Below are 21,301 nucleotides of genomic sequence, written 5' to 3' on the forward strand. Positions count from 1 at the left end.
GCCCGGCAGGGCCCGGCCCGGAGGAGGCAGGAGGCAGGAGGCGGGGCGGCCCCGCAGGTGCGGGCGGAGCGGGGCGGGAGCAGCGGGGCTGCCCGGCCCCCTCCCGCCGCTGCCGGCGCAGCAGGTCGGCGCGGCACCGCTCCTTCCCCGGCTCGGCGTGGGGACGGAGCCCGGCGCCGCTCCGGGTTAAGCCCCGCCGATGGCTCCCCCGGGTCTCGCCGCCCGCCGCGGGGAGCGGGGCGGCCCGGCGGCCGCCGGTAAGGCTGCGCGGTGACGCCCCCGGGGCCGCGGTGGGCCGGGCCGGCATTGCCCGGCGGCGGCGGTGGCAGCGGCGGCGGCGTTGGAGCTCGCCCCGGCCCGGAGCGCGGAGAGCGGCTCCCCCCCGGCGCTCCGCGGGCGGCGGCGGCGGCTCCCCGAGCCGGGGGAAGATGCTGCCGGGGTCCATCCAGATCTCCGGTGAGACGCTGTCGGGCGCGGAGATCCGGGACATCTGCGAGAGCCTGCGGGAGAACTCGGTGCGGCTGCTGTCGCTGCGCGGCTGCCAGCTCTCGGAGCGGGACTTCGGGCACGTCTGCCGCGGGGCGGCCGAGTCCCGCTCCCTCGCCCAGCTCAACCTCAACCTGGGCATCGTCTCCAACATCAACCGCGTCAAGCAGCTGGCCGAGGCCCTCAAGACCAACCGCTCCGTCCAGTCCCTCTTGTGAGTAGCGGGGAAGCCGCGGGGTGCCCGGCCGGGTGGTGTTTCGGGGTGCCCAGCCTGGTGGGGACGGCAGCTCCCCGGAGTTTACGTCTCGTCGGAGGAGAAACGTCCTTGACATTGCAGGCGCTAATCCCTCGCCCTTCACCGGGCTGGGGGGAGCTAGCTCTGCTCCCACCTGGTTGGCATGGTTTCAGCCCCGTCCCCACAAACCTGGGTTCCCCCGGTGCTGAGAAGGACCCGCCTGAGCCTCGCCAGTGTCCTCCGCACCCCCTCGTCCCTGCCGGGCTCTGTAGCTGCCGGCTGACCCCCTCTGCAGAGCCTTCCCGGCGCTTTTTCCCTGTCTGACACTAGGATTTGTCATCCTCCTCCTCCTCCTCACTTCACCCACTCCTCGCTCCCCACCGGGTTAGCTCACCCCTGGGCAGCCAGCAAGAAGGCTCCGTGGTAATTTTCCCTTTTACCTACGCAGCCTCCATGGCAGTCCCCTGACAGATGCAGGCTTGGCCCTCCTCAACCCTGCGCTCTCCATCCATCCCTCGCTGGTGGCTCTGGATCTAGGAGACTGCATGCTGGGGGACGAAGGCATCAACCTTATCTGTGGGCTCCTGCCACCCGATGGGGCTAAGTCAGGTAAGCACCAGGAGCCGTGGGCTGCACAAGAACCAGCAGAGCTTTTACGTGGAGCAGATAGATGCAGCAGTAAATCCTCAGCCCTGGGAGAAGCAGGCTCTGTAGTTTGGGCTCAGGAATTTATTTTCCCGACTTAAGTAAAGCAGAAAAGCCAAGCAATATAGGACTGGTTCCCTTGGGCAGGCATGGGCTTTTTGCTATTGATCTGTCCTGCTGGCAGTTTGTTGCTCAGAGACCAACAGGTTGCTTCTGGTTTATGAGAGCAGCATTTGAAACTGGAGGAGGGGAGAGCTTGGGCTTTGCATTTATTATGTTCTATTTATGTGTTGATAATGACCACAGATAAATATATGGTGTACCCCCTACCCCAGCACTTGGGTTCACTGTCAGTGCCTGAGAATTGTCCCCACTTGTGGGTGCACTCGGTGAGTGTGTAGATGGGTGGTTATAGCCTTAGTACCAAGCTCACGTCTTTACAGGGGATGATCTTTAGTGGTCTGACGCCAGTGGGTCAATTAACACAGGAGCTGGCAGGTACTGAGGTATCAGCACCCCTTTCCCTGAGGCTCATAGTGCTTTCCAACTCCTCTCCCGAGCACCTTCTCCTCTCTGTGCTCACCACGTCACCGATGCTGTTATCTCAGCCGGTCACTCCTCCTAGGTGCAGGCTTCAGAGCCCACTGTCCCTGTGATCCTCCCTCTGACCTGTCACCTCATGCCACCTCCTTCTAGTCAGTCACCTCGCACACCCCTTACTTGTCTCCGTTGTGCTTGCTATTTAGGGTAAGCAGAACACAGGTTGTGAGAGCAGAGAAATGGGGCAGTCACGGCATGGGCAGATGAAGGGACACTGGAAGGCAGTGATATAAAAAATGATGTTTGTCAGAGCAAACCAGACCCTTTAACCTGTCGGAGTACAGGGGACATGACTCAGAGCTGCTCTGGTTAGCTGAACTAGTTCCCCTCTGGCTGCTTTGGTGATCCTCAGGCTCTGGTTTGGCTTCTCTCTCTTCTCCAGGCCTCAAAGAGCTAACGCTGAGCGCCAACCCAGGCGTCACAAGCAAAGGCTGGGGACGCCTGGCCATAGCGGTGGCTCACAGCTCCCAGCTCCGAGTGTTGAACCTGGACTACAACCCCTTGGGTAAGCTGGGGGACAGGGGAGGGCGAGCAGGGGACGCTGCACTCCTGCCTTTCTGGGCTTGTGAAATTTGCTTTGGTGGGTGGCCAGGAACTGCGCTCTGCCTGGGCAGCAGAGCTTCACCAGCAGGATGGGCAGTTTCTTGCACTGGTCCTTTCTGGTCCCCAGCAGCGAGTCCACCCTGCCAAGCACGCTTGGCTGTCGGGAAGCCAGCCTTGCTGGTCTGTGTGGCGTGGCCACGTGCCCTGCTGGCAGGCGCAGGAAGGAGGTTGTGCCCTGCCCGCGTTTGTCATCACGTTTGACCCCCTGCTTCTGCCCCGTTGCCGGAGCCCCGTGGCCTGACGTCAGCTTGGCAGAAGCCGAGCATCCCCCTGCTCCCCCCTTCCCTTCTCCTGGAGCAGGGAGGAGGAGGAGGAGAGGCTGGCATGGGTTGCCATAGAAACCAACTCTCTCCAGCTCTGCTGCAAGGTGGCGAGGAGGAGACCAGGCCGTGCCTCCCTACCCGGAGCAGCGGCTGGGCGCTTCCCACCTCGCTTCCCTGCTGGAAACGGAGCCTCCCTCCAGGCCCTGTCTGAGCAGGTTCCCCCTCCAGGGCGGTGAAGGCCCCGGGCTGTTTGTTACCTGGTGTCAGCCTGGTTTTCCTCAGGAGGGAAGGTGTCGCAGTCATACATCCCCAGGGAACGTCAGGAGAACACGCTGGAGTCTCTCCACTGGTGTCGATCTCTAGTGCTCCCGGTCCTGCTGCACCCACCCACAGAAGTCTCCCCCTTTCCAGGGTGGCAGCCCTTCAGCTGGCGCATAGTCCTCCACCAGGCTCTAACTTTCCCTTAGATTATTCAGCTCCTTATTCTGCATCTGAGATCCCTTTCAGGGAATGTTAAAGGCCCTCACATCCTTGAGTAGAAAGGAGATGTGGGCAGACACAGTTCCATGGGGAATAAAATCAATTTCACTGTGCTCTTTTGTGTTCCCCCTGACAGACAGTGACTGTTCCCATACCCCCCAAAATGGTGCACCTTTACCTTCTCTCTTTTCTCAGCTAACAGCTTTTTTTCCCCTGAGGTAGCTGAGACTCGGAAGTTGTCTGACGGCAGAAATTCACAGAGGGTGTTTCCATGACAGCCCCAGCCTCACGAGGGCAGGGGTGGTATGTGAGTGAAGGCAGGCACTGCCGACAGCCCTGGTTTGCTTCTCCTCCAGGTGACCAGGTAGCAGGGATGCTCGCTGTCGCTGTGGCCTCCAGTCGAACCCTTGAAGTTCTGGATTTGGAGGGAACAGGACTTACCAACCAGTCAGCTCAGGTAAGGAAACCTGTTACTCTACAGCATCACTGAAGCCTCAGTGGCATAGGTCCTGGCCACCTATAGAGGCACTAGGACCTCTACCTGCCTCCTTCCCCTTTCCAGAGTCCACACACATCCCCTTCCCTCCCTGCACCCAGAGGTGCTGCTGCTTTCCCCAGGCCCATTGCATTCAGCCGCAGGAGGAACTTGGAAGCCACAGCTCTGACCTAGGGATCCTGGGCCTCCCTCAAGTCAGCAGAGAAAGTCACACCGCTCCATCTGTAGTTTGGGTTTCTTGAAAGAAGTAAGGGGTTGGATCTGTGATGGAGAATCAGAGGTAAAGGTCCATGTGCAGATGGAGCCAAGGTTTGTTAGCACAGGCCTTCAGACCTCCAGCTCCCAGCAGTATGAGGGGCCTTGCCTGGGTATGTGGGAGCAGCACGTGTAGAGCAGGCTCCTTTTTGGGCAGAAAGGAAATCCAGGCTCAGTTCTTCCCACAGAAAGACAAGAAGCCCTCAGGTTTTCAAACAGTCTGGCAAAGGGCAGTCAAAGCTGAAGGATGGCAGAGGTACAAAGAGGAGGGCTGGAGCTTGTTAGGAGTCATGGTGTTGAAACTCTTCCTGTTGAACCTAGCTGCTGTTTGTGCTGCTTGTCAGCCTGCTTATCTCACTCTCTGCCCAGACCTTGCTGGACATGGTAGAGAATTACCCCACAGCCCTACGGACACTCATCCTGGCGGAGAACAACATTAGTCCTGAGCTGCAGCAGCAGATCTCTGACCTGCTCTCGGAGGGCGAGGAAGAGGAGGAAACGGAGGCTCGTGAAGTCACGGCCAGGGAGAAGAACCCCTGGATCTGCCAGAACAGTAAGAGCTCTGGGGCCTGGTCTCGTGGGGCTGGCAGACAGGAACAGGGATGTCCGGGGTGTTTCTAGTGCCACTGGTCTCTCATGGTGGGGTTGGTGAATGATACCTGTCCCTTATCCCTGCGAGCTGCAATCCAGACTGCCTCCAGCCATGACCTTCACGTTAAGTAGCATTGGGCTGAGCCTGCTTGGAAAGGGAACCTCCAAGGACAATGCAGCAAAGAGTAGAAACGGTACCTCAGAGGCGTTTTTCCTGATGCTGCAGGAATTAAATCTTTGTGCAAAGTCTTAAAACCAAGGGCAGGAGCATTAAAGATCTCAGGGGCCTTTGCCAGATATCCTAGCCAAAACTCGTGTCATTCCTCACTGCTTCCAGAACCTCCCTGGAACAGGCACAGGATCAGCTGTTCCTATCTCTGTGGCCCAAACTTGTGAGGGGTGAGCCAGGTGCCACAGCCTGCCTGTGCAGTGGCTTGTAACAGAAACAAAGGTATATTATGGAAATATCAATAGCCTGTTGCGTGTGTATACACAATCTTGTATATTGCCATGCCTACATCGTGATCCTGCCGGCTTGGTGGTTTCATTTTTTTTCTTTTTTTCACCTAACATTGTTAATTGACCTTCCCTCCCTCCCAATTCTGATATCAGGCTAGCAGACAAGCCCAACCACTCCCAGCGCCTCACAACATCTGGTTCTTCGTTTGTTAGAGCCATAAAACTCCTTTGCTGGCAGCTTTGGCCAAGTTTGGGATCCAGTGTCCAGAAACTGATCCCCAAAACAGAGATCCCCCTCTGCAGTTTTGAATATGTATGATCTGGATCTGAAGCACATGGGCACTATCTATCTCCCCTCTTCACATCCAGGAAAAACACTTTTTTTTCTGGGGTTTAGAAAGTCTTCTGGATGGAAAACCAGTACCCTGCTGACTTCTTACTTGATATGCATGCCCATCCTCCTTGCAGCCAGTTTACTTGGCAGGGGGAGTCACCGAGTTCCTGGCCAGCACTCTGTGCCATCCCAGAGCCAGAAAACTGCCCTCGCCTTCCTGAAGCCAGGCAGAGGAGGGCTGCACAAACTCTCCATTCACACGGCGCAAGATCAGGATTTCCAGACCTCTGCTGCCACAAAATGGCTGCTTGCCCGCCGTGCTCCCTGTTCTCGGGAAGGCTCCACCAGCACCCTACGTGGGTTTGGGCTGCGTGCAGCCTGCCAGCTCATCCCAGCTGGATGCTGTCTGTAGAGCTGAAAAGATGTTCAGTGCGTGCAGGTTTAAAGGTGTGGGGCTGACTAAAGGCACGGCTGGGTCAGCAGGACCACTAACGCTGCACCTCTGCGTCAGGGAGGCTTCAGGGTGTTCAGAGACAATGTTCTTCTTGACAGCCAGTACCCCAAGCTGCTGGGAGCTAAATACAGGTCCTCACCGTGGTGTCTTACTGCTGTCTTTGCCTTCCCCCCTCCCCAGACGTCTCCTAACAGTGATTCCCCAGAACCTGAGCGGGCCTAGCTCCTACTTAACCTCCAAATCATCTCAGCGGTTTGCATCCCACCTTGCAGGGCTGTAATTCCTCATCCTTACCTCTGGAGCCACGCTCTCCCGCAGCCCAAAAGGCTCACGGTTTTTCTCCCTCTCTCGACACAGCTCCCAGCTCCCAGATGGTCCTGATGACGTCGGGACTCGGTGACAGCCTCTTAGCAGAAACAGAGATGTAGCTGGGCTACCCTGCCTGCTTCTGCCAGGGAGAGCGCCGCGTGCGTGGCCGGCGTTCGCACCATGCACGCCGGGGGAGCGCGCACCCACCAGTCCCCGTGCCTCCGGTGAGCTGCCCCAAGGGTCTTCTCGCACATTTCACGTCCCGTCGATGCTCCCTCAGCTCTCTGAGCGCCGGAGCCCGGTCCGAGTGAATCGCCACACGCGTCTCTGTGTTGTCACACGCCCCGTCGGCCGCTTGTGATTGTCCAGTCGCTGCATGTGTAGCTCACGCTGCCCTGCCTCTCCCCCACGCCTGGCTGCGCCCCGCAGGGTGCAGGCTGTATTTATTCAGATGTGTATAAGAGATGGTCTTTCTATTGCTTGTCCTGCTGTCGCGACGAGAGTTTTATAAAGGTCACAGACGTGGCACCGCTCGCAGCCACCTGAGCCTCCGTCACGCCGCTCCCTCTGGACGGGGCAGCGGGGTGGCAGCGGGGGCCTTCGTGCTGACACAGAAAATGGTGTCAAAAACGGGAATTTCCTCCCTCGCAGCTGCAGGAGGGGGCACTACAGCAGTGCCCCGGCCCTGCCTGCGGGCAGCAGGGGGCAGCACCGCCCGGGGCTGGGACCGGGACCTGGCATCCCCTGGCTCCCCCCCAGGCTGTCTCTGTGTGTCCGCAGTCCCAGGGGGCTGCTCATGGCCCAGCCGAGCTGCAGCTTGGCTCCTGAAGCACAAGAAACAAGGCTCTGGATGGCAGCAGTAACTCAGCCCAGCTGGGAGAAGGCTCAGCTGCTTTCTGGGTAACTCTGAGCCTGCTTACGGCATCACAGGGCTCATCCCAGAGGGTCTGAGAGAGCGAGCCTTGCCTCCACAGCCTTTAAATAATGTGAAAATTGCCTGTGTTATTTAACCAGGCAACTCTGGGAAACATTAAAAAAAACAATCCGCTTGTTTTTTTAAACCACCATCAGCCTCTGAGTCAAAAGTGACACGAGTCACTCCTGCAGGCTCAGTCTGATCTTTGAGCCGTCCATATTCAGTTTCCAGAGTGTCTGCTCTGATAGGATTACAGCTGTAAAACACCAGTCATCCCCCATGTTACTCCTTGTCTGGGACGCTGCCTCTCCTCCAACACAAACAACTTAATTTGCACAAACACCTTGGAAGGCTGCTGCCAAGGCGGGCACAGAGTGAATGACCAGCGAATTCACAGCTGCCTGGCAAGCTTACAGGTGGCACGCACACTCCAGCAAGCTTGGCACGTCGTGCCACGAGGGAGAGGCTCTGCTCCTCCACACGTGCTCAAGAGGGGTCTGGTCCTGGTCCTCACCCAGGTGAGAAAACACTACAGCCATCACCCCTTACTTTTAAAATAGTTTATTTCTGGTCTTAAAATATACATCAGTTTGAAAATTTCAGAAAAAAAACCACGTTAGTTACAGATTAACAGTCTGGCGTTGGGACACGGCAAGTGGGGTCAGCTCGAGGCCCCAGAGCCGACGCTGCCGGAGGTGTGCAGGAGTGCAGCGGGCAGGCAGCACGCCAGCCAGGCGAGGGCTCTGCTCCCCTTGAGGCCGCCCGCTCCCTCTCCCTGCCCGCCTAATGCTGTAAAACAAACATGGGAAGGCTTTGGGCACTCGGTTCCCACCCCTCTGTTCCTCCGCTGCTTTGCTTTCAGGCTACGGCAACCAAAAGCAGAGGGGAGGCCGGCTCTGCCCAGCACCGTCAGCTGCAACAAGAGCGGGTTTTGGCCCCTGACCGGCAATGCCAGGAGAGACGGGACTGAGCCCTGACCGCAATGGGAGCGCGGGCTAACCCTCACCAGCCAGCTCGAGGGGCTGTGCTGGCCCACGGCTGTCCCACAGGGGGTCTCGGAGGCAGAGGAGCTCTCAGTGAGCGCCCGTCCCCAGGTGATGCCCGGCAGCTGCCGCAGGTGGAAGCCCTCAGCAATGCTGCAGAAGCAGTGCAGCAGCGCAGTGGCAGAGGAGAGCAAATGCAAGGACCCCATCCCTGCTTTCAGGACGGGAGATAACGCCCTGCAAGCTAAGGGGAGGCTTCTGCTCTCAGCACCAGCCTGTTTGCACAGGAATCGAGTGAAATACTGTAGTGAAATACTGAGCCCCAGCTCCACAGCTGCCTGAGGTGGGACGCACGGTGACGGCGCAGGGGACACCGAGCCGCCTGCAGAGCTACCAGAGGCCTGCAGCTCCCTTTCACAGGCCCTGGAGCCTCCAGGCTGGAGCTGAGGCCCCAGCTGCAAGCAGCCCTCTGAAGAGACGTGGGTTTTGGGAGGGGAGCAGGGCCCCCGGGCAGCTTTTGGCTGCACCTCTGGCTGTTGGCTCCCTCCCTGGCAGGGAGATGCTCTCCTCCGGCACAGCAAGGAGCACTAACGGAGCAGGGCAGGAAGACAACGCAAATCCAACTAAAAAAGAAAAAAAAAAAAACAGCAGGCCAAGGACAGCCAGCAGGTGCGAGGGGAGCACAGCCCAGGAACCAGGCTAGCCCTCTGCCTCACACCCCTGGGCCAGGTGAGAAACATGAGACAGACAAGGGCACAGGACGAAATTAAAACGGGACACCGGGCTTTGTAAGCCCTCAAAAAAAATACCTACACCTACAGACCTCTCCCCTTCCCTCCCCCCTCCCCAACAAGACACTGAGCACACAAGACAGCGAAGAAAAGTCACGAGATCACGCTACGCTAGGAAAACACACGCACAGAGGCCCTACCCAGAAGGGGAAGCCCTGGAGAGGCACCAGAGCCAGCCTGGAGCCCCCTCCAGAGAAGGGGGCACCAAGAGACCCTGGCAAAGGGCTGCTGCTGAGCCGTGAGGCAGCGCATCCGCAGGGAGCGGCTCCCCAGAGCGCTGCCCTCGCATCCCCACGGGCCCTGCGCGAAGCCCTGCCCCGAAAATCCCAGTAGCATCCTTCACGCCTCGCTCCCCCGGGGGCAAGATCTCGTTCCCAAGTCTGGAGGGATTTCTGCAGGCTGATCAGAGGGAAGCGCGGCTCGGAGCTGAGCCTCCTCCACACGCCCTCCGCGCCGCCAGCAGACTGGCTGCCAACCGCTGCGGCTGTTTATGCAGGGTGGGGAAAGGAAAAACAATACACCCCAAAACCAAAGGCTGGGGAAGAAGAAAGAAGCCCACCCAAGAGCAGAGAGTCAGCACCATTCAAACAAAACAACGGCACAGAGAGCGGGGAAAGAGGTGTGAGGGAGGAGACGCGCAAACAAAGCCCCAAAACCAAACCTCCTCTGCCCGGGGAGGGGGCGGGCTGGCCCCCCAGCGGGTAGCACCGACGCTGGGGGTGCCGCAGCACGGGGACCCGCGCGCCGAGCCCGTGATGGGGACATGCAGAGGCAGATTCTGGAGAACCACCCAAAGGGCTGGGGGGAAAACAAAAGCCAGCAGGAAAATCAGACGCCGGCACCCCCCAGGGGGCCAGAGCCATCCGCTGGGAGAGTCCTGGTGCCCCGCTCCCGGCCCCCGGGGGCTCCCAGGGAATCAGACACCACCGCGCAGGCACTCTGCCCCGTTGGCACACGTTGAAAGAGAGCAGAGCAGCTGCGGGCACCAGCAGGAGAGCAGCCAGGGCCTCAGGTACCTGAGCGGGAAGGGGAAAGGGAAGGTGAGAGCGCAGAGAGGCAGAGGCACCAGGACGAGGGGTACCAAGAACAGAGTCCGGTACAGGCACCAGTGTGAGGCTGTGGAGAGAGCCGCGAGCGCGCCGGGGCAGTGGGTGTGCTTCTGCACAATGTGTGCTAGTACTGGGGGCCTGAGGTGCCACGAAAGGAGGACCCCAGCTCTTGCAGGCAGCAAAAGAAGAGAATAAATATAAAATTTCAGAGCATAGCCCAGAGTTCCCCCAGGGGAAGAGGGTACTGAGAGGTTTCTCCCTCAGAAGGTGGGGAGATGGAAGCATCCCACAGCTCCGCAGCACGTGGCTGCTGCTTCTCCTGCCTCAGCTGAGAAGGTTGCCTTGCTCCTGGGCTTGCGTCAGACTGTCCTTGCGATGCAAGTGGTGGACCCCCATCCTCTTGGGGCTGCGGTGCGGTCGACCGAAGAGAGGCTTGACCCTGCTGCCTTCTCCACTCTCCTCCTGAGCTCCTTCTTGGCCGCTCTCCTTGCTTCCCTGGAGCAACATTTCTCTCTCGTCAGCTGAGCTCTCGGGCAAGCCAAGGTCCACATAGTCCTTGTGCTTCTCCGGTGGGGGGCTTCCAGGCTCAGCAGGGCCTCCACCACTTCCCTGCAACAGCTTCTGGGCTTCGTCCTGGGAGAAATCCGTGCCGTAGTCGGAGGAGAAATGGCTCCTGCGGGCTCTGGACTCGGTGCTGTCCGTGTCCACGCTCGAGTCCCGGCTCACGGTCCAGCTGCAGCTCTGCGCAGACTCCTCGCCGTCCGAGTAAGCTGAGGCTGCCCTCCCCAGCTCCTGCATGGAGCGGCTGAACCTCTTCTGCAGCTCAGGGGCCGTGTCGCGGCTGAAGGCCGTGCGGTTCATCAGCACCCGCTCCGAGGTGGGGGGCGCCTTGTCCACGAACATACGCTGCCAGTTGGCCAGCAGGTCCTCCTCAGAGCTGGCGGAGCTGGCGAAGGCGCTCGGGATTTGGGGAGGGCTGCTGAACGGGCTGCTCTGGGAAGAGCCGTGAGCCCTGGCTGCTTTGGGGGACTGCTGGCAGGAACAGCTGGAGGCCGAGCGGCGCCCTTCCGAAGCGGGGCTGCTGGGGAGCGTCCGGTGCCTGTCGCAGCTCTCGTCCTCGCTCTGCACCAGGCTGAGCGAGATGGCCTGGCGCGTAGCGTACGTACAGTTGGGCAGGGGGCTGTTCTTCGGGATCCTTACCTTGTCCTCAGAGAACTCGATCACTTTGCGCCCAGGGTACATGGGATGGGGGGGTGATGGTGTAGGGTACGGACTTAGCTTCTCAAAGGCTGGCACGTCCTCAGGCACGCTTTCCACACTGCTCTGCGGCTTGCAGCCACCGTTCTGCTGCTTGCCCGCATCCCCTCCCTCCTTCCCCAGCTGTCCCGCACTGTTGCAGGCATCAGGAGGGGCTCCACTCATGTCCACGTGCACAAACACATCCTCAGCCATGGGACAACTGCCGCTGCTGGACTTGGCTGAATTCAGCACCAGAGATTCTGGCTTCTCCAGGACTCTGGCAATGACTGAGGTGGGCACAACGTCAGACGGGGCCAAGGTATGGGTTGCCTCTTGACCAGGGCCTGAAGACTCCTGAGTGCTGTGCAAATGCTTATTGACCATGTCCTGCAGCTCATAGGGAAGCTGGGGAGAAGGAAAAGGACATCAGAAGGGTACTGCCATAGAAACCACTAAGTTCCAGTTAACCTGCCTTTTCCAACCAATCTTCACGTGTACTTTAACTCCTTATCTCAATCCTAACGTTCACCCAACTTGTCTTGAGGTAGATCTCTCTTTCCAAAGAGAACCTGCCCCATGTAAGGGACTAACAAGGCTCTCTAGCTGTCACACTGGTCATGTTTCTAGGCCATGGCTCACAGACCCAGCTTGGAAAAAGACCATGAAAAGATGGCACACAGGACTCCGTCCCCCACGCCTGTGAGCACAGAGGCAAGGCCCAGCCAGCCCATGCTAGGGAGAGGTCTATTGATCTGTGGAAAATCAGCTGGCGGTTGCGCCAGAGTGACGGAACAGCCCCCAGTGCTGGATCCGCAGTGCTCCCCACACGCGGTAATTACAGCCTTGCCGCCTTGGCAGCCTGCCCGTGGATCAGGATCGATGCCTTCCCTCGTCCCCGCCGATCCCACTTCCTCACTCTCTCCATTTCGGAGATGCAAACGCCAGGCTTACTACCACAGCCTCAGGACTGAGGTGTCAACAGGGTTTAGCACCGCTCCTTGATCTTCAAATGGGTGCTACTGTTCTCCCCATCGCCCTGCCGAGCACACCCCTGCAGAGTGTGGACAGCGGAGCTCCACGAGCCGCTCCGTGGCACAACAAGGTCTGTCCTGTGTCACAGCCAGAAGGAAACTCCGTCCAAAGCTGGAGGCACAGGGCACGGCGCGTGAGAACAGCTGGCTGTGGGGCAGACTGCCCGCACAGCTGCTCGGCACCGACCCCCTCCAGCGTGGGACACGGCGCTCTGGGGGGGCAGAATGCAAAGCCCTGGGGAGGGGAGACAGCTGGGAGAGGGGTCAAGGTTACCCCAGCAGTAACTGATACACACTGACCTCAAGAGTGCTAATTTGAGACACAATGGGGGAGGGGGACACATTGGTCACCTGCTGAGTTACTAAAGATGAGCACACGGCTTTGCTGAGAGGAACTTATCAAGGGCTGGAGACCAGGGGCAAAGGCAAAGAGAGAGCTGGGGTAAGGGCCCAAATCATATTGCCAACCGAAGAAGTGATGCCACTAACGTGAAAGGCCTAGACTCCACCTTTGCTTACCCTGAAGGCAGGATGAGCTGAGCAGACCCCACAAGGGGGAGCACATCCTGGTACCAACTTCTCCCATTCAGGAGGCCTAAAAGGCACTCTGAAGGTTGCCCCCCAAACTGCTCCTCAGAGCGAGAAGTGAAGCAGGGTCAGCCTACCGCTCTGCTTGACTCCTTATCAGCCAGCATGGCCCTTGCACGTGGCCAGGTGAGAAAGGAAAGAGGACGGAGCAGGGTAAGAGAGAGGTCTGTCCTCCTGCCAGCTTCCATCAGGCACCCAGCAGGCTATCAAATTCAAGGTTATTGTGCTTTTTATAACAGCTCCTGGCTGAGCTGTGAAATGGAGCTGGTGTGAAAGAGGAGCTGGCAGAGGCTCTGTGCTGCCTTCCCAGTGGGAGTGGGAACAGGAGCCCCCCCACACCTCTGCCTGAGGCTGAAGGATGAGAGGCCAACAGCCCTGCAGAGAAAGCTGAAAAAGGCAAGGCACAGGTGGAAACCATGAGCCCTCCTTCCCCGCCTCAGCGGGACTGCTACTCACATCAGCAAACTTGTGGTTCCTGAAGTGGGACTTGTTACACTTGAGCAGCTGTACGGCGAGGTTACAGTCCTGTCGGTAGCGTTCCTGCAAGAAAGGGCAGAGTGTACGGCCGTGTCAGACTCATCTGCTCCCTGAAAAGGCACCGCCTGGCCAGGTGCTGCTCAAACAGAAGACAGCACGTGATGAACCACTCACGAGGGCACCTGCCTTCCCCTCCTCTGCACACCACCGTGTATTTCTTATGGCTCAGCCAACATGTCCCTTTCAACTCCTCTCTCCCTGTGGAATTAAACAATCTCCAAAAGTCCCATCGGATTTGCTAACCCATCCCAGAGCTCCCAGCCGTGCCTGCAGACACTGCCTAATGTCAGGCATCTTGCAGACAGACTGGAGGGGACTGGGAGCAGTTAATGGAAATAGGCACTGGATCTAGGAGCCTCCACATTAATAGCGTGGAAAAGGCATCAGTTCCCTCCTGTTTACAGAATAAATGACCTCTCAGTTGGTACAGTGGGCTCAGGTCAAACCTTAAGCTCAGACACCAAAAGAGCAAACACCAAACTTGAAGATCAGCCCCTCCTTGCCCAGTCCCTCAGGCCTTTTTTCTGTTTGCCTGTCCCTACTGCTGCGTGCAACTCCCACGCCTTCATAAACACTGAAGTCATTCGCATGCTCCTTCACACTGATGACTCTGAACCAGAGGAAAAGCCCACACCTCAACACATTTGCACGACCATTTGTAGATTCACACTTACATTGAGTTCTTCCAGCTTATTGATGGTAGTTTTTGCATCAAGCAATTTATTAGTGAGCTCTACAATCTCCCAGTCCAGCGTCTTGCGGTCCATCTCTGCCTTTTTAATCTGGGATGCAAGAACATAAGGTGTAACTCTCCCCAGCACAGAAGAAACCAGCTTCACCACCCACCTCGCCCCAAGCATAGCACAAGGACATGTTCAGCTGGGATACAAAAACTTCTAGACAGACAGACAAGGGGGACAGCCTGGCTCTTCACCCAGGGAGGGACTCCAAAGGCAAGTGGAGCCAGCCACTCTGCTAGTTACAGAGGCCACAGCTGAGTTTAAACCTCCTTAATGCAGTATCTCTTCTCGCAGCACAACCATGTTTCCTCTCTGCCCTGGTTTATAGGGTGTCTGATGGAAAGACAGTGGGTTTGAATAGTGCATCCCATCCTGCCACCAGCAGCAAGGACCTCTAAGCTTGTGATACCCAGCCCTCCGCTCTGGGGCAACAGAGCAAGAACACTGCCCGTAAAGGTGAGCAGCCTGTGCTGAATGGACAGAAGATTTGTTTGGCAGGGAAAGGGCAGCGCCTTGGAAGAGCTCAAGCCTTGCTCTAGTAAGAAAAAGGACCTGGAGCTCACGTAATGCCCACCCTAACGTAGATGGTCTTGTCTCTTTAGACTCCCTGACAGTTTAGGGGCAGGGCAGACGGAGACCCAGACGTAACAGCAGAGAGGGGCAACAGCTCCGAATACCCAAGCCATTCCCTTCTCAAGAAGCTCCCCCAACGCTGCCCTGAGCTGCTCTAAGGCTGTGACCCCCAGGGCCCGGCTGTGTCACAAGTACAGCACAGTGACACAAGGGGGGAGGTTAGGAGAATCCTTCCCAGACGTTCGGTCTCTTTAGGCACCAGCACAATGAAGACTGCCCCGAGAAATTCACGTGACAGAGTAAGAACACAGAGCCACCCTGGGCCACATGGAGGCAATCAGCATGGCAGCTGTTCAGCTTGCCTGCTCACGGCCCAGAAGGGGAAAGAAAGGGAGCAAAGGAGGCTCACAGCCATCCGCATCTTGTGCAGTGCCACAGCTCATGGGCACCGCTTCCCAGCGCACCGCGCTCCAGCTGGCTCGGTGTCAAACGCTCTTAGGATGGAGCACTGCAAGCTAGGGCCTGCTGCATCTGCGGGCAGCTGCTGGATACCAGGTGAGCCCTTGGCTGGACGAGGGCTGGGGGCCCCTCCAGCTGGGCTGGTGTAGGTGGGACTGACAATGAAACCGACAGGCCGAGACACGTAAAAGAGGAAAAAGAAAAAACACACAAACGAAAAGACGCAACTGCAAAAATCCAGCTTTGGCTGAGAGAGGCCTGAGAGGTGAGCGCGCCCAGCGTGTGCCAGCAGCAGCGTGGGGAGGAGAAAGAGAAAGAGAGAGAGAGAGAGAGGGGGAGGGAGAGAAAAGAAACAGCCATGAGTGTTATGAATGCACACAACAGACACACACACGCACGCTGGCTCTGCTCTGCCCCCGTCCCCCCAGGATGACCACCCCAGGACTGGCTGGCACACCCCCGGCATTTTGAGAGGGACTGAAGCAACATGACGGAACACCATGCAGTTATGTTGCGGGCAACCAAGCTCACGTGCACGACCAAGTAGGGGCTCAGTAAATCAAGGAACCAGCTCATGACACCAGCCAGAAGGGGGAATAGATGGTCATGGCCAGAATCCCAACCCTCGCCCACCTCCACGTCTGCTGGCTAAAGCCAGGGCCCCTTCCCCCTTCTGCTCCTAACACATAAGTCTACTTCCACCTCCTCTCTGTAGGGACCGAATAAGGCACTTACTAGGGCATGCAGCTTCTCCTCCAGGTCTTGGTTGGTTCTCTGGGAGGCAGTGTAGCTGTTCTGCAACCTACAGAATCAAGGTTGTACACACGGGAATGGATCTCAGGCATTCACGCAAGTCTTCCTCATAACTGCCCATAAAACAACTTGCTCTGTAACTCCAGAAAGACTGGTATGCACAGTACTAAGACAACCAGGCATATTATCTGTGCCTCACCTCTGCCACATAACGGCCTTCAGACCCCAAGTTACCAGAGGCAAGCTGAGGTTGGTTGGGTGACCTATCATGCTTTTGCTGGGGAGGGTGTGAAAGACTTTGGATGACTCCTCTGAGCTATGCTACGTATAACCACGTGATCAGGGACTGTCTTTGATTTCTAACTGAGGCACTACTTCCCAGGTAAAGTGGCAATGCATTTACTTGCAGCTGTCAGTGGCTCCTTTTCCATGTCAGATAGCCACCCAAGCTGGATTCTGCCCTTACATCCACTAAATGAAGAACTCCCTGTTGCTGACAACCCCTCAAGCTAGCAGTGTGCCTACGCTGCACCCTGGAGGAAGCAATAGTCGTGAAGCTTTTACCCTCCCCGCAGTCTGGGGGAGCACCTTTCTGAGGATGTAGCACGCCTCCGATAAATGCAACAGGGTACAGCCCGCTCAAACCAGATGAGGGAGTCCTTGGTGGGAGTGATCTCTCTAACTCTGTCCCTCTTTTTTCTTTTCCATACCTACGGAATTTATCTTTGAATTTCTCCAGCTCCTCACGGTTCTGGCCCAGCTCCATCTCCAGGTAGTCTTGACCCGACTCCAGCTCCCTCTCCATCGCCTCCATTTTGTTTGTCACGTACGTCAGCCGCCGGCGCAGTTCTTCGTTCTCGTGCTGCAGCAACCTGGGCACACAGGAGCAAGGTACCACTGAGCGCACAAGGAGCGCTCCACACCAGCACTCCCATCCCACTGCCCTGCTCTAGGGCTCAAGATCCCACACCTGGGCTCCAGGGAGTCAGGAACTGAACTGTCAGGAGACCCCAGCCCATGCAGTGAATGACGCACCACGGTTAGGAGAGGGAGGCTCAAACCCTCTGGGAGCAGGGGCAGAGAAGCCCATACTAGCTGTGAGATCAGCTCCCAGCTCCCTCTCGGGTTACAGCGCTTGGATAAAGTCCACTCGCCAGACGGGCTGCTCAGCTCTCCGGTGAATGAGACCCACTCAATAATTTATCCCAGACCAGGTTAGAAGAGCTGAAGGCAAAAGAGTAAAAGTGTATTCTCCTCCCCTGAAGCTGCTCAAAAGCCCTCACGCCTTTAATACATGGTGGAAAGAGCACTCTATACAGCCTTGAGCCCAGTAGCAGAGGTGGTGGGGTGCACGTAGAGATGTAATCACGGCTGTGAATCCCATCCCAACACGAACTGCTCTGTTCCTCCCCCCAGCCAGGACATGCTTGGTGGTCAGAAGGATTTCCTGTTGTTTTTCATTCCTTTGTGCTCCGAGAAAGCCAGAAGCACAGCTCCTCTCTGGCAGTGCAAACTCGCTCCTCGCTAGAGTTGGAAGCACAGTGCTAGCAGCTGTCTGTGCCCTGCACCCCCAAAGGGCCCAGTTCTCACCCTCACCCAGCAGCAGGCCTTTGCATGCTGGTTTTGGTGGCTCACACTACAACAGTGGCAACAACATGAAGGCTTAAAAAAGGCATTCTTCCCTCCACCTGTATTAAAGGCTTTATCTCCTACTTTCCACCACACCCACCAACTCCTCTGCCTGCACCTGCACTGGAGGAGATCTGTGTCCCCACACCTCCAGAGGTTGGCAAAGCACAGACCAAAGCTCTGCCCACATGGCCCCAAGAGGGCTGAAGATCTGAGGGGAGCCCGCAGGGGCAGTCAGCTTTGCTGTGCAGGTGGCACAACCAAGATGTGAGGAATCAGCACCCACGCAGATGCAGCACAACAAGCGTAAGGGGGGAGCAGGACACTTACTTCATCCTTTCCGCATCCGTCAAGGGCTCCTGCACAGGGAAAAAAACAGCTGTGAGATTCTTTCAGAGGAGGAGTCGGTCTCATACTGTCCCCTAAAGGATAATGTCTTGCTGCTAGACCCTAGCAGGGACTCTTCCTCTGAGGGATCAGGGTAGACAAGCTTAGAAGCTGGGATCTGTACACACCACTCATCTGGCTGACACTAAGACAGACCGCGTGTTCTCGTTCGCGGTAGAACAGCTGAGCTAGAAACCACCATACAAGTTAGGTAACTTTGCTCTCCCACGGTGAGCATCAGCATCTCTTGCAACACGGTCACCTTTGCTGGTGTTTCACTTTCCTGCACATCCACGGTTAGTGGGTAGCAGGAATCTCACAGGCCAGCAGGCATCAACAATTAACTTGTGACCACAGCAATCACAACACCCTTGAGGCCCCACAGAAGAATCAGAGTGTGTCGTTTGGGAGATGAAAAGATGCGTCTGTCTACCAGTTACGCCCGCTAGATTATGCTGTGAAAAGGGTTTCTTTCTGCAGACCTGAAGAGCGCCACTGTAATTATTCTGGGATAGCACAAGAAACACTAAAGGTCAGAAAAGCCTGTGAAAGAAATGTTCTGGGCAAGATCCCCAGAGACGGTTGGAGCAGGGACCTGCAGAACAAGGAGAGACAGTGCTGCAACAAGAGCACGTGGCTCAGCTGCTCTCACGCCCTTCACACTCCCTGTGCTAACCCAAAAGATGGTTGTTGCTTGCCAGCGCAGCTGGGAGAGATTTAATTAGCACTAGCAACAACCATATGTTTTGTGAAAGCTCAAGGCTGTGACCATTCTCAAAGCCCAAGCTGCCCACGGACTAGTTTTGGTGCTTGGTAGACCAGCAGCACCGCACAAGCCCTGAGCACTGCCACACTTCAAATTGCCCATTAAGCGTCACAGCCAGCACTGGGCTTAGAGGCCACGCCACAGGCAGCTGTGGATGAGGTCGCTGAGCTTCTAGCAATGTTACAGAAGGCAAACTCATCTCAGTCCTGGCCCTAAGACACCACGGGGCCGCTTCCTTCATCAGCGCACCTCTTTTACAAGGGTAGTGCTCAGTGCCTGCATATACCTTCCTGTCCTTAAGGGACAAACGTCAATCCACCCTTTCCTCACATCGTTACCCCACACGGCAATCAGTAATTCATGCAGAATTAACTAGCAACTGCCTCCCCAACCCCTGCACATAGCACAGAGCAGTGACCAGGCAAAGGGGATAAGGTGATTTCTAGTAAAACGAGGCAATGGCCCCGAAGCAGGCTGGAGAAAAGAGGAGATGGCTTACAAAGACCTGAACCAGCCATCAGATGCAGAGATCCAGTACCCCAGGACAGCCAGGCACGGGGCACGCAAAGCACCGGGAGCCTCCCAACAACAGAGCTGCCCACCTTCTGCCCTGCAGCCTGGGGGCCTCCAGCCTGCACACAACGGGAAAGCCTGCAGTGGGGAGAAGAGCACCAGCTCCTGCCTTCCTCCTGCCACAGGGAAGCTGGTTCCTCCCAAAAGATAAACCCAGCCTGCAGCACCGACAGGAGCAGCGCCACAGGACAGCAGCTTCTGGTGATGAGGCACCCACAGCTTGAGGTCTCTCCCCCCACACTGGCATTACAGATAAGGTGAGGTCCGGGCAGGGGCTCTGGCCTTTGTGAGACCCCCGTTTGCGAGAGCCAGCAGACCTGGCACCTACCTTGTTTAGTGCCAGGCTGAAGGAAGGGGAGGATCTAGGTAGAGCTGGCCCTTCCTCCCGACTCCAGTGTGTTGGAGGGGAAAAGGATTCTTTCTCTGGGCGGTTCGGCTCCACTTTATGCTTCTGCCCGAATTTAGCAGACAGATGGTGTGGCTGTAATAGCCGTGAACAGGGACTGCTTTCATCCCTTCTGCCCTCTGCACTGCTTTTCCATGAAGACAGTGAGTGCTGCTGCCCAGAGGATGTCCCTGCCAGCCCCAGGTCTGCCAGCTTCTGCAGCTCATACTGACACAGATCTACCACCCTTCTCTCCAAGGAAAGAAGTTTCTCCTTACTGTTCTTTTTCCCAAGAATGGGCTTCTTTCTTAATCTGGAAACTCTCTCAGCCTCCTCTGCACGATTTCTCTGACACGAAGCCATTCCCAGCCCCTCACATTTCTTTTCTGTTTTTCTTCTGCTTGGGCACGAGGATCTTTCTTTTGCACGTTTGGTTTTGACCTCTTCCAGATGACCTTCCCCTTGACTTTCCGGGGCAAACCCCCTGGGGAAACGGGCAGAGTTCTGGTTTTGCTCTGTTCCCCTGGTTTCTCCCAGCGAGCGCAAGTGGATGGGACTCAGCACCCGCTGGGTAATCTCATCCAGGAATTTGGAGAACAGCATTTTTTCTTCTTTCAGCTTCTCCTTGTGCTTGACAGAGTCGGCAGCACCACCGCTGCTGCGCTCCAGCGAGCAGTTCTCCCTGCAGCCGAGGCACAGCTGAGGGTCGCTGTACTTGCGGGAGCCACGGCCACGGGAAAGTGTCTCGACTGAGCGGGACTTGCGTAGGGTCTCCGGGCACGTGCCTGTCCGCAGGCCGGTCTGCTTTAAGATCCCTTTCAGAGGCAGGTGCGTAGAGGAGACCCGAAACTTCCTCGGTGTCAAGACTTCAGGAGGCTCTTTAAACATAAGCGAGCGTTCCAGGCTTCTGCTCTTGAAAGAGCAAGCGGGATGGTGTTTTTCATCTCCAGACACCACGACTGTCTCCATGCTACGGCTCACAAATTTGCTGAGGTGCCCACGAGTGCGGTTCGGGCACCGCTTCCCACTTTGCTGTCCCATCCTCCTACCACGCGGCAGCGCTGGCAAGACCGTCTGGCTCTTGACGTTCAACTCTGCTCTGCACCCTGCCACTTCCTTCTCACTGCTGGACTCCAGGGACCACGATGAGGAGAAGTTCAGGTCGCAAACCTCAAACCCCTCCGCCTGCTCGAGTTGGCCTGCCTCGGTGCAACTAAACCCTGTTTGCTGGCGCATCGGTGCTAATCCCTTTGCCACCCGGCAAGCCGTTACCTGACTCTGCTCGGCCAAGATCACTCCATCCTGGTCGTCACGAATGATGGGGACCTCGTGGCGGATCTCGCGATGCTGCGGGGGCGCCTTGCGGTAAGGCTTCTTCGACGGAGCCGTGCTCGACATCCTCCCACCTGCGTGGCTCCGCCAGCGGGCTACCTACCAACAGCAGAAAGTGCACAGAAGAGAGAGTCATACGCACTCCATCCAACCCTAGAAGCAACCCAGCAGGAAGTCGGCTCCCCTGGAGTCCCGGAGCAGGTCCCCATGCAGAGTACGGACAGAGCAAGGAAGGGATGTGACCGCAAGCCCCGAGTGGCAGCAGCAGGAGAGGGAGCAAAGTCAGAGGTAGCTGTGTCCTCCCAGCCAGTGAGAGCGGAGGGCTGGCACATCCTCTCCCCCCTTCTACACACACTCACT

General features: G+C 57.3%; 2 protein-coding genes across 6 annotated transcripts in view; one reads left to right on the plus strand and one right to left on the minus strand.

Moving 5' to 3' along the window:
• Positions 1–97: 97 nt before the first annotated feature.
• Positions 98–6,738, plus strand: LRRC73 (leucine rich repeat containing 73). The gene is made up of 6 exons (XM_013171005.3): positions 98–700; positions 1,170–1,330; positions 2,349–2,471; positions 3,669–3,769; positions 4,433–4,616; positions 6,259–6,738. The coding sequence occupies exons 1-6, from the start codon at positions 429–431 to the stop codon at positions 6,327–6,329; spliced, it is 912 nt and encodes a 303-aa protein (XP_013026459.2). The 5' UTR covers positions 98–428; the 3' UTR covers positions 6,330–6,738.
• Positions 6,739–7,671: 933 nt separating this feature from the next.
• Positions 7,672–21,301, minus strand: part of TJAP1 (tight junction associated protein 1) — a 39,045-nt gene continuing 25,415 nt past the window's right edge. For 4 of the 5 annotated variants that reach the window (XM_066993863.1, XM_066993864.1, XM_066993867.1 and 1 more), the window contains exons 4-11: positions 20,882–21,040; positions 17,829–17,857; positions 16,580–16,741; positions 15,852–15,918; positions 15,345–15,374; positions 14,019–14,126; positions 13,264–13,347; positions 7,672–11,593 (exon numbers count right to left, since the gene is read on the minus strand). In XM_066993863.1, the coding sequence (XP_066849964.1) occupies positions 10,274–11,593; positions 13,264–13,347; positions 14,019–14,126; positions 15,345–15,374; positions 15,852–15,918; positions 16,580–16,741; positions 17,829–17,857; positions 20,882–21,040 (1,959 nt within the window). In that variant the 3' untranslated portion in view covers positions 7,672–10,273. The remainder of the gene's footprint in view (positions 11,594–13,263; positions 13,348–14,018; positions 14,127–15,344; positions 15,375–15,851; positions 15,919–16,579; positions 16,742–17,828; positions 17,858–20,881; positions 21,041–21,301) is intronic. The other variant, XM_066993865.1, reaches the window with a different exon arrangement.

The sequence above is a fragment of the Anser cygnoides genome, chromosome 3 (genome assembly GCF_040182565.1).
Source record: "Anser cygnoides isolate HZ-2024a breed goose chromosome 3, Taihu_goose_T2T_genome, whole genome shotgun sequence".
Lineage (NCBI taxonomy): Eukaryota > Metazoa > Chordata > Aves > Anseriformes > Anatidae > Anser > Anser cygnoides.

Bases quoted from the DNA above. Each gene is read 5' to 3' on its own strand.
- LRRC73 (XM_013171005.3), top strand. From the start codon at position 429: ATGCTGCCGGGGTCCATCCAGATCTCCGGTGAGACGCTGTCGGGCGCG. The intron at 3,770-4,432 runs GTAAGGAAACCT...CTCTCTGCCCAG, and splicing joins TTACCAACCAGTCAGCTCAG to ACCTTGCTGGACATGGTAGA. The intron at 4,617-6,258 runs GTAAGAGCTCTG...CTCTCGACACAG, and splicing joins CCCCTGGATCTGCCAGAACA to CTCCCAGCTCCCAGATGGTC.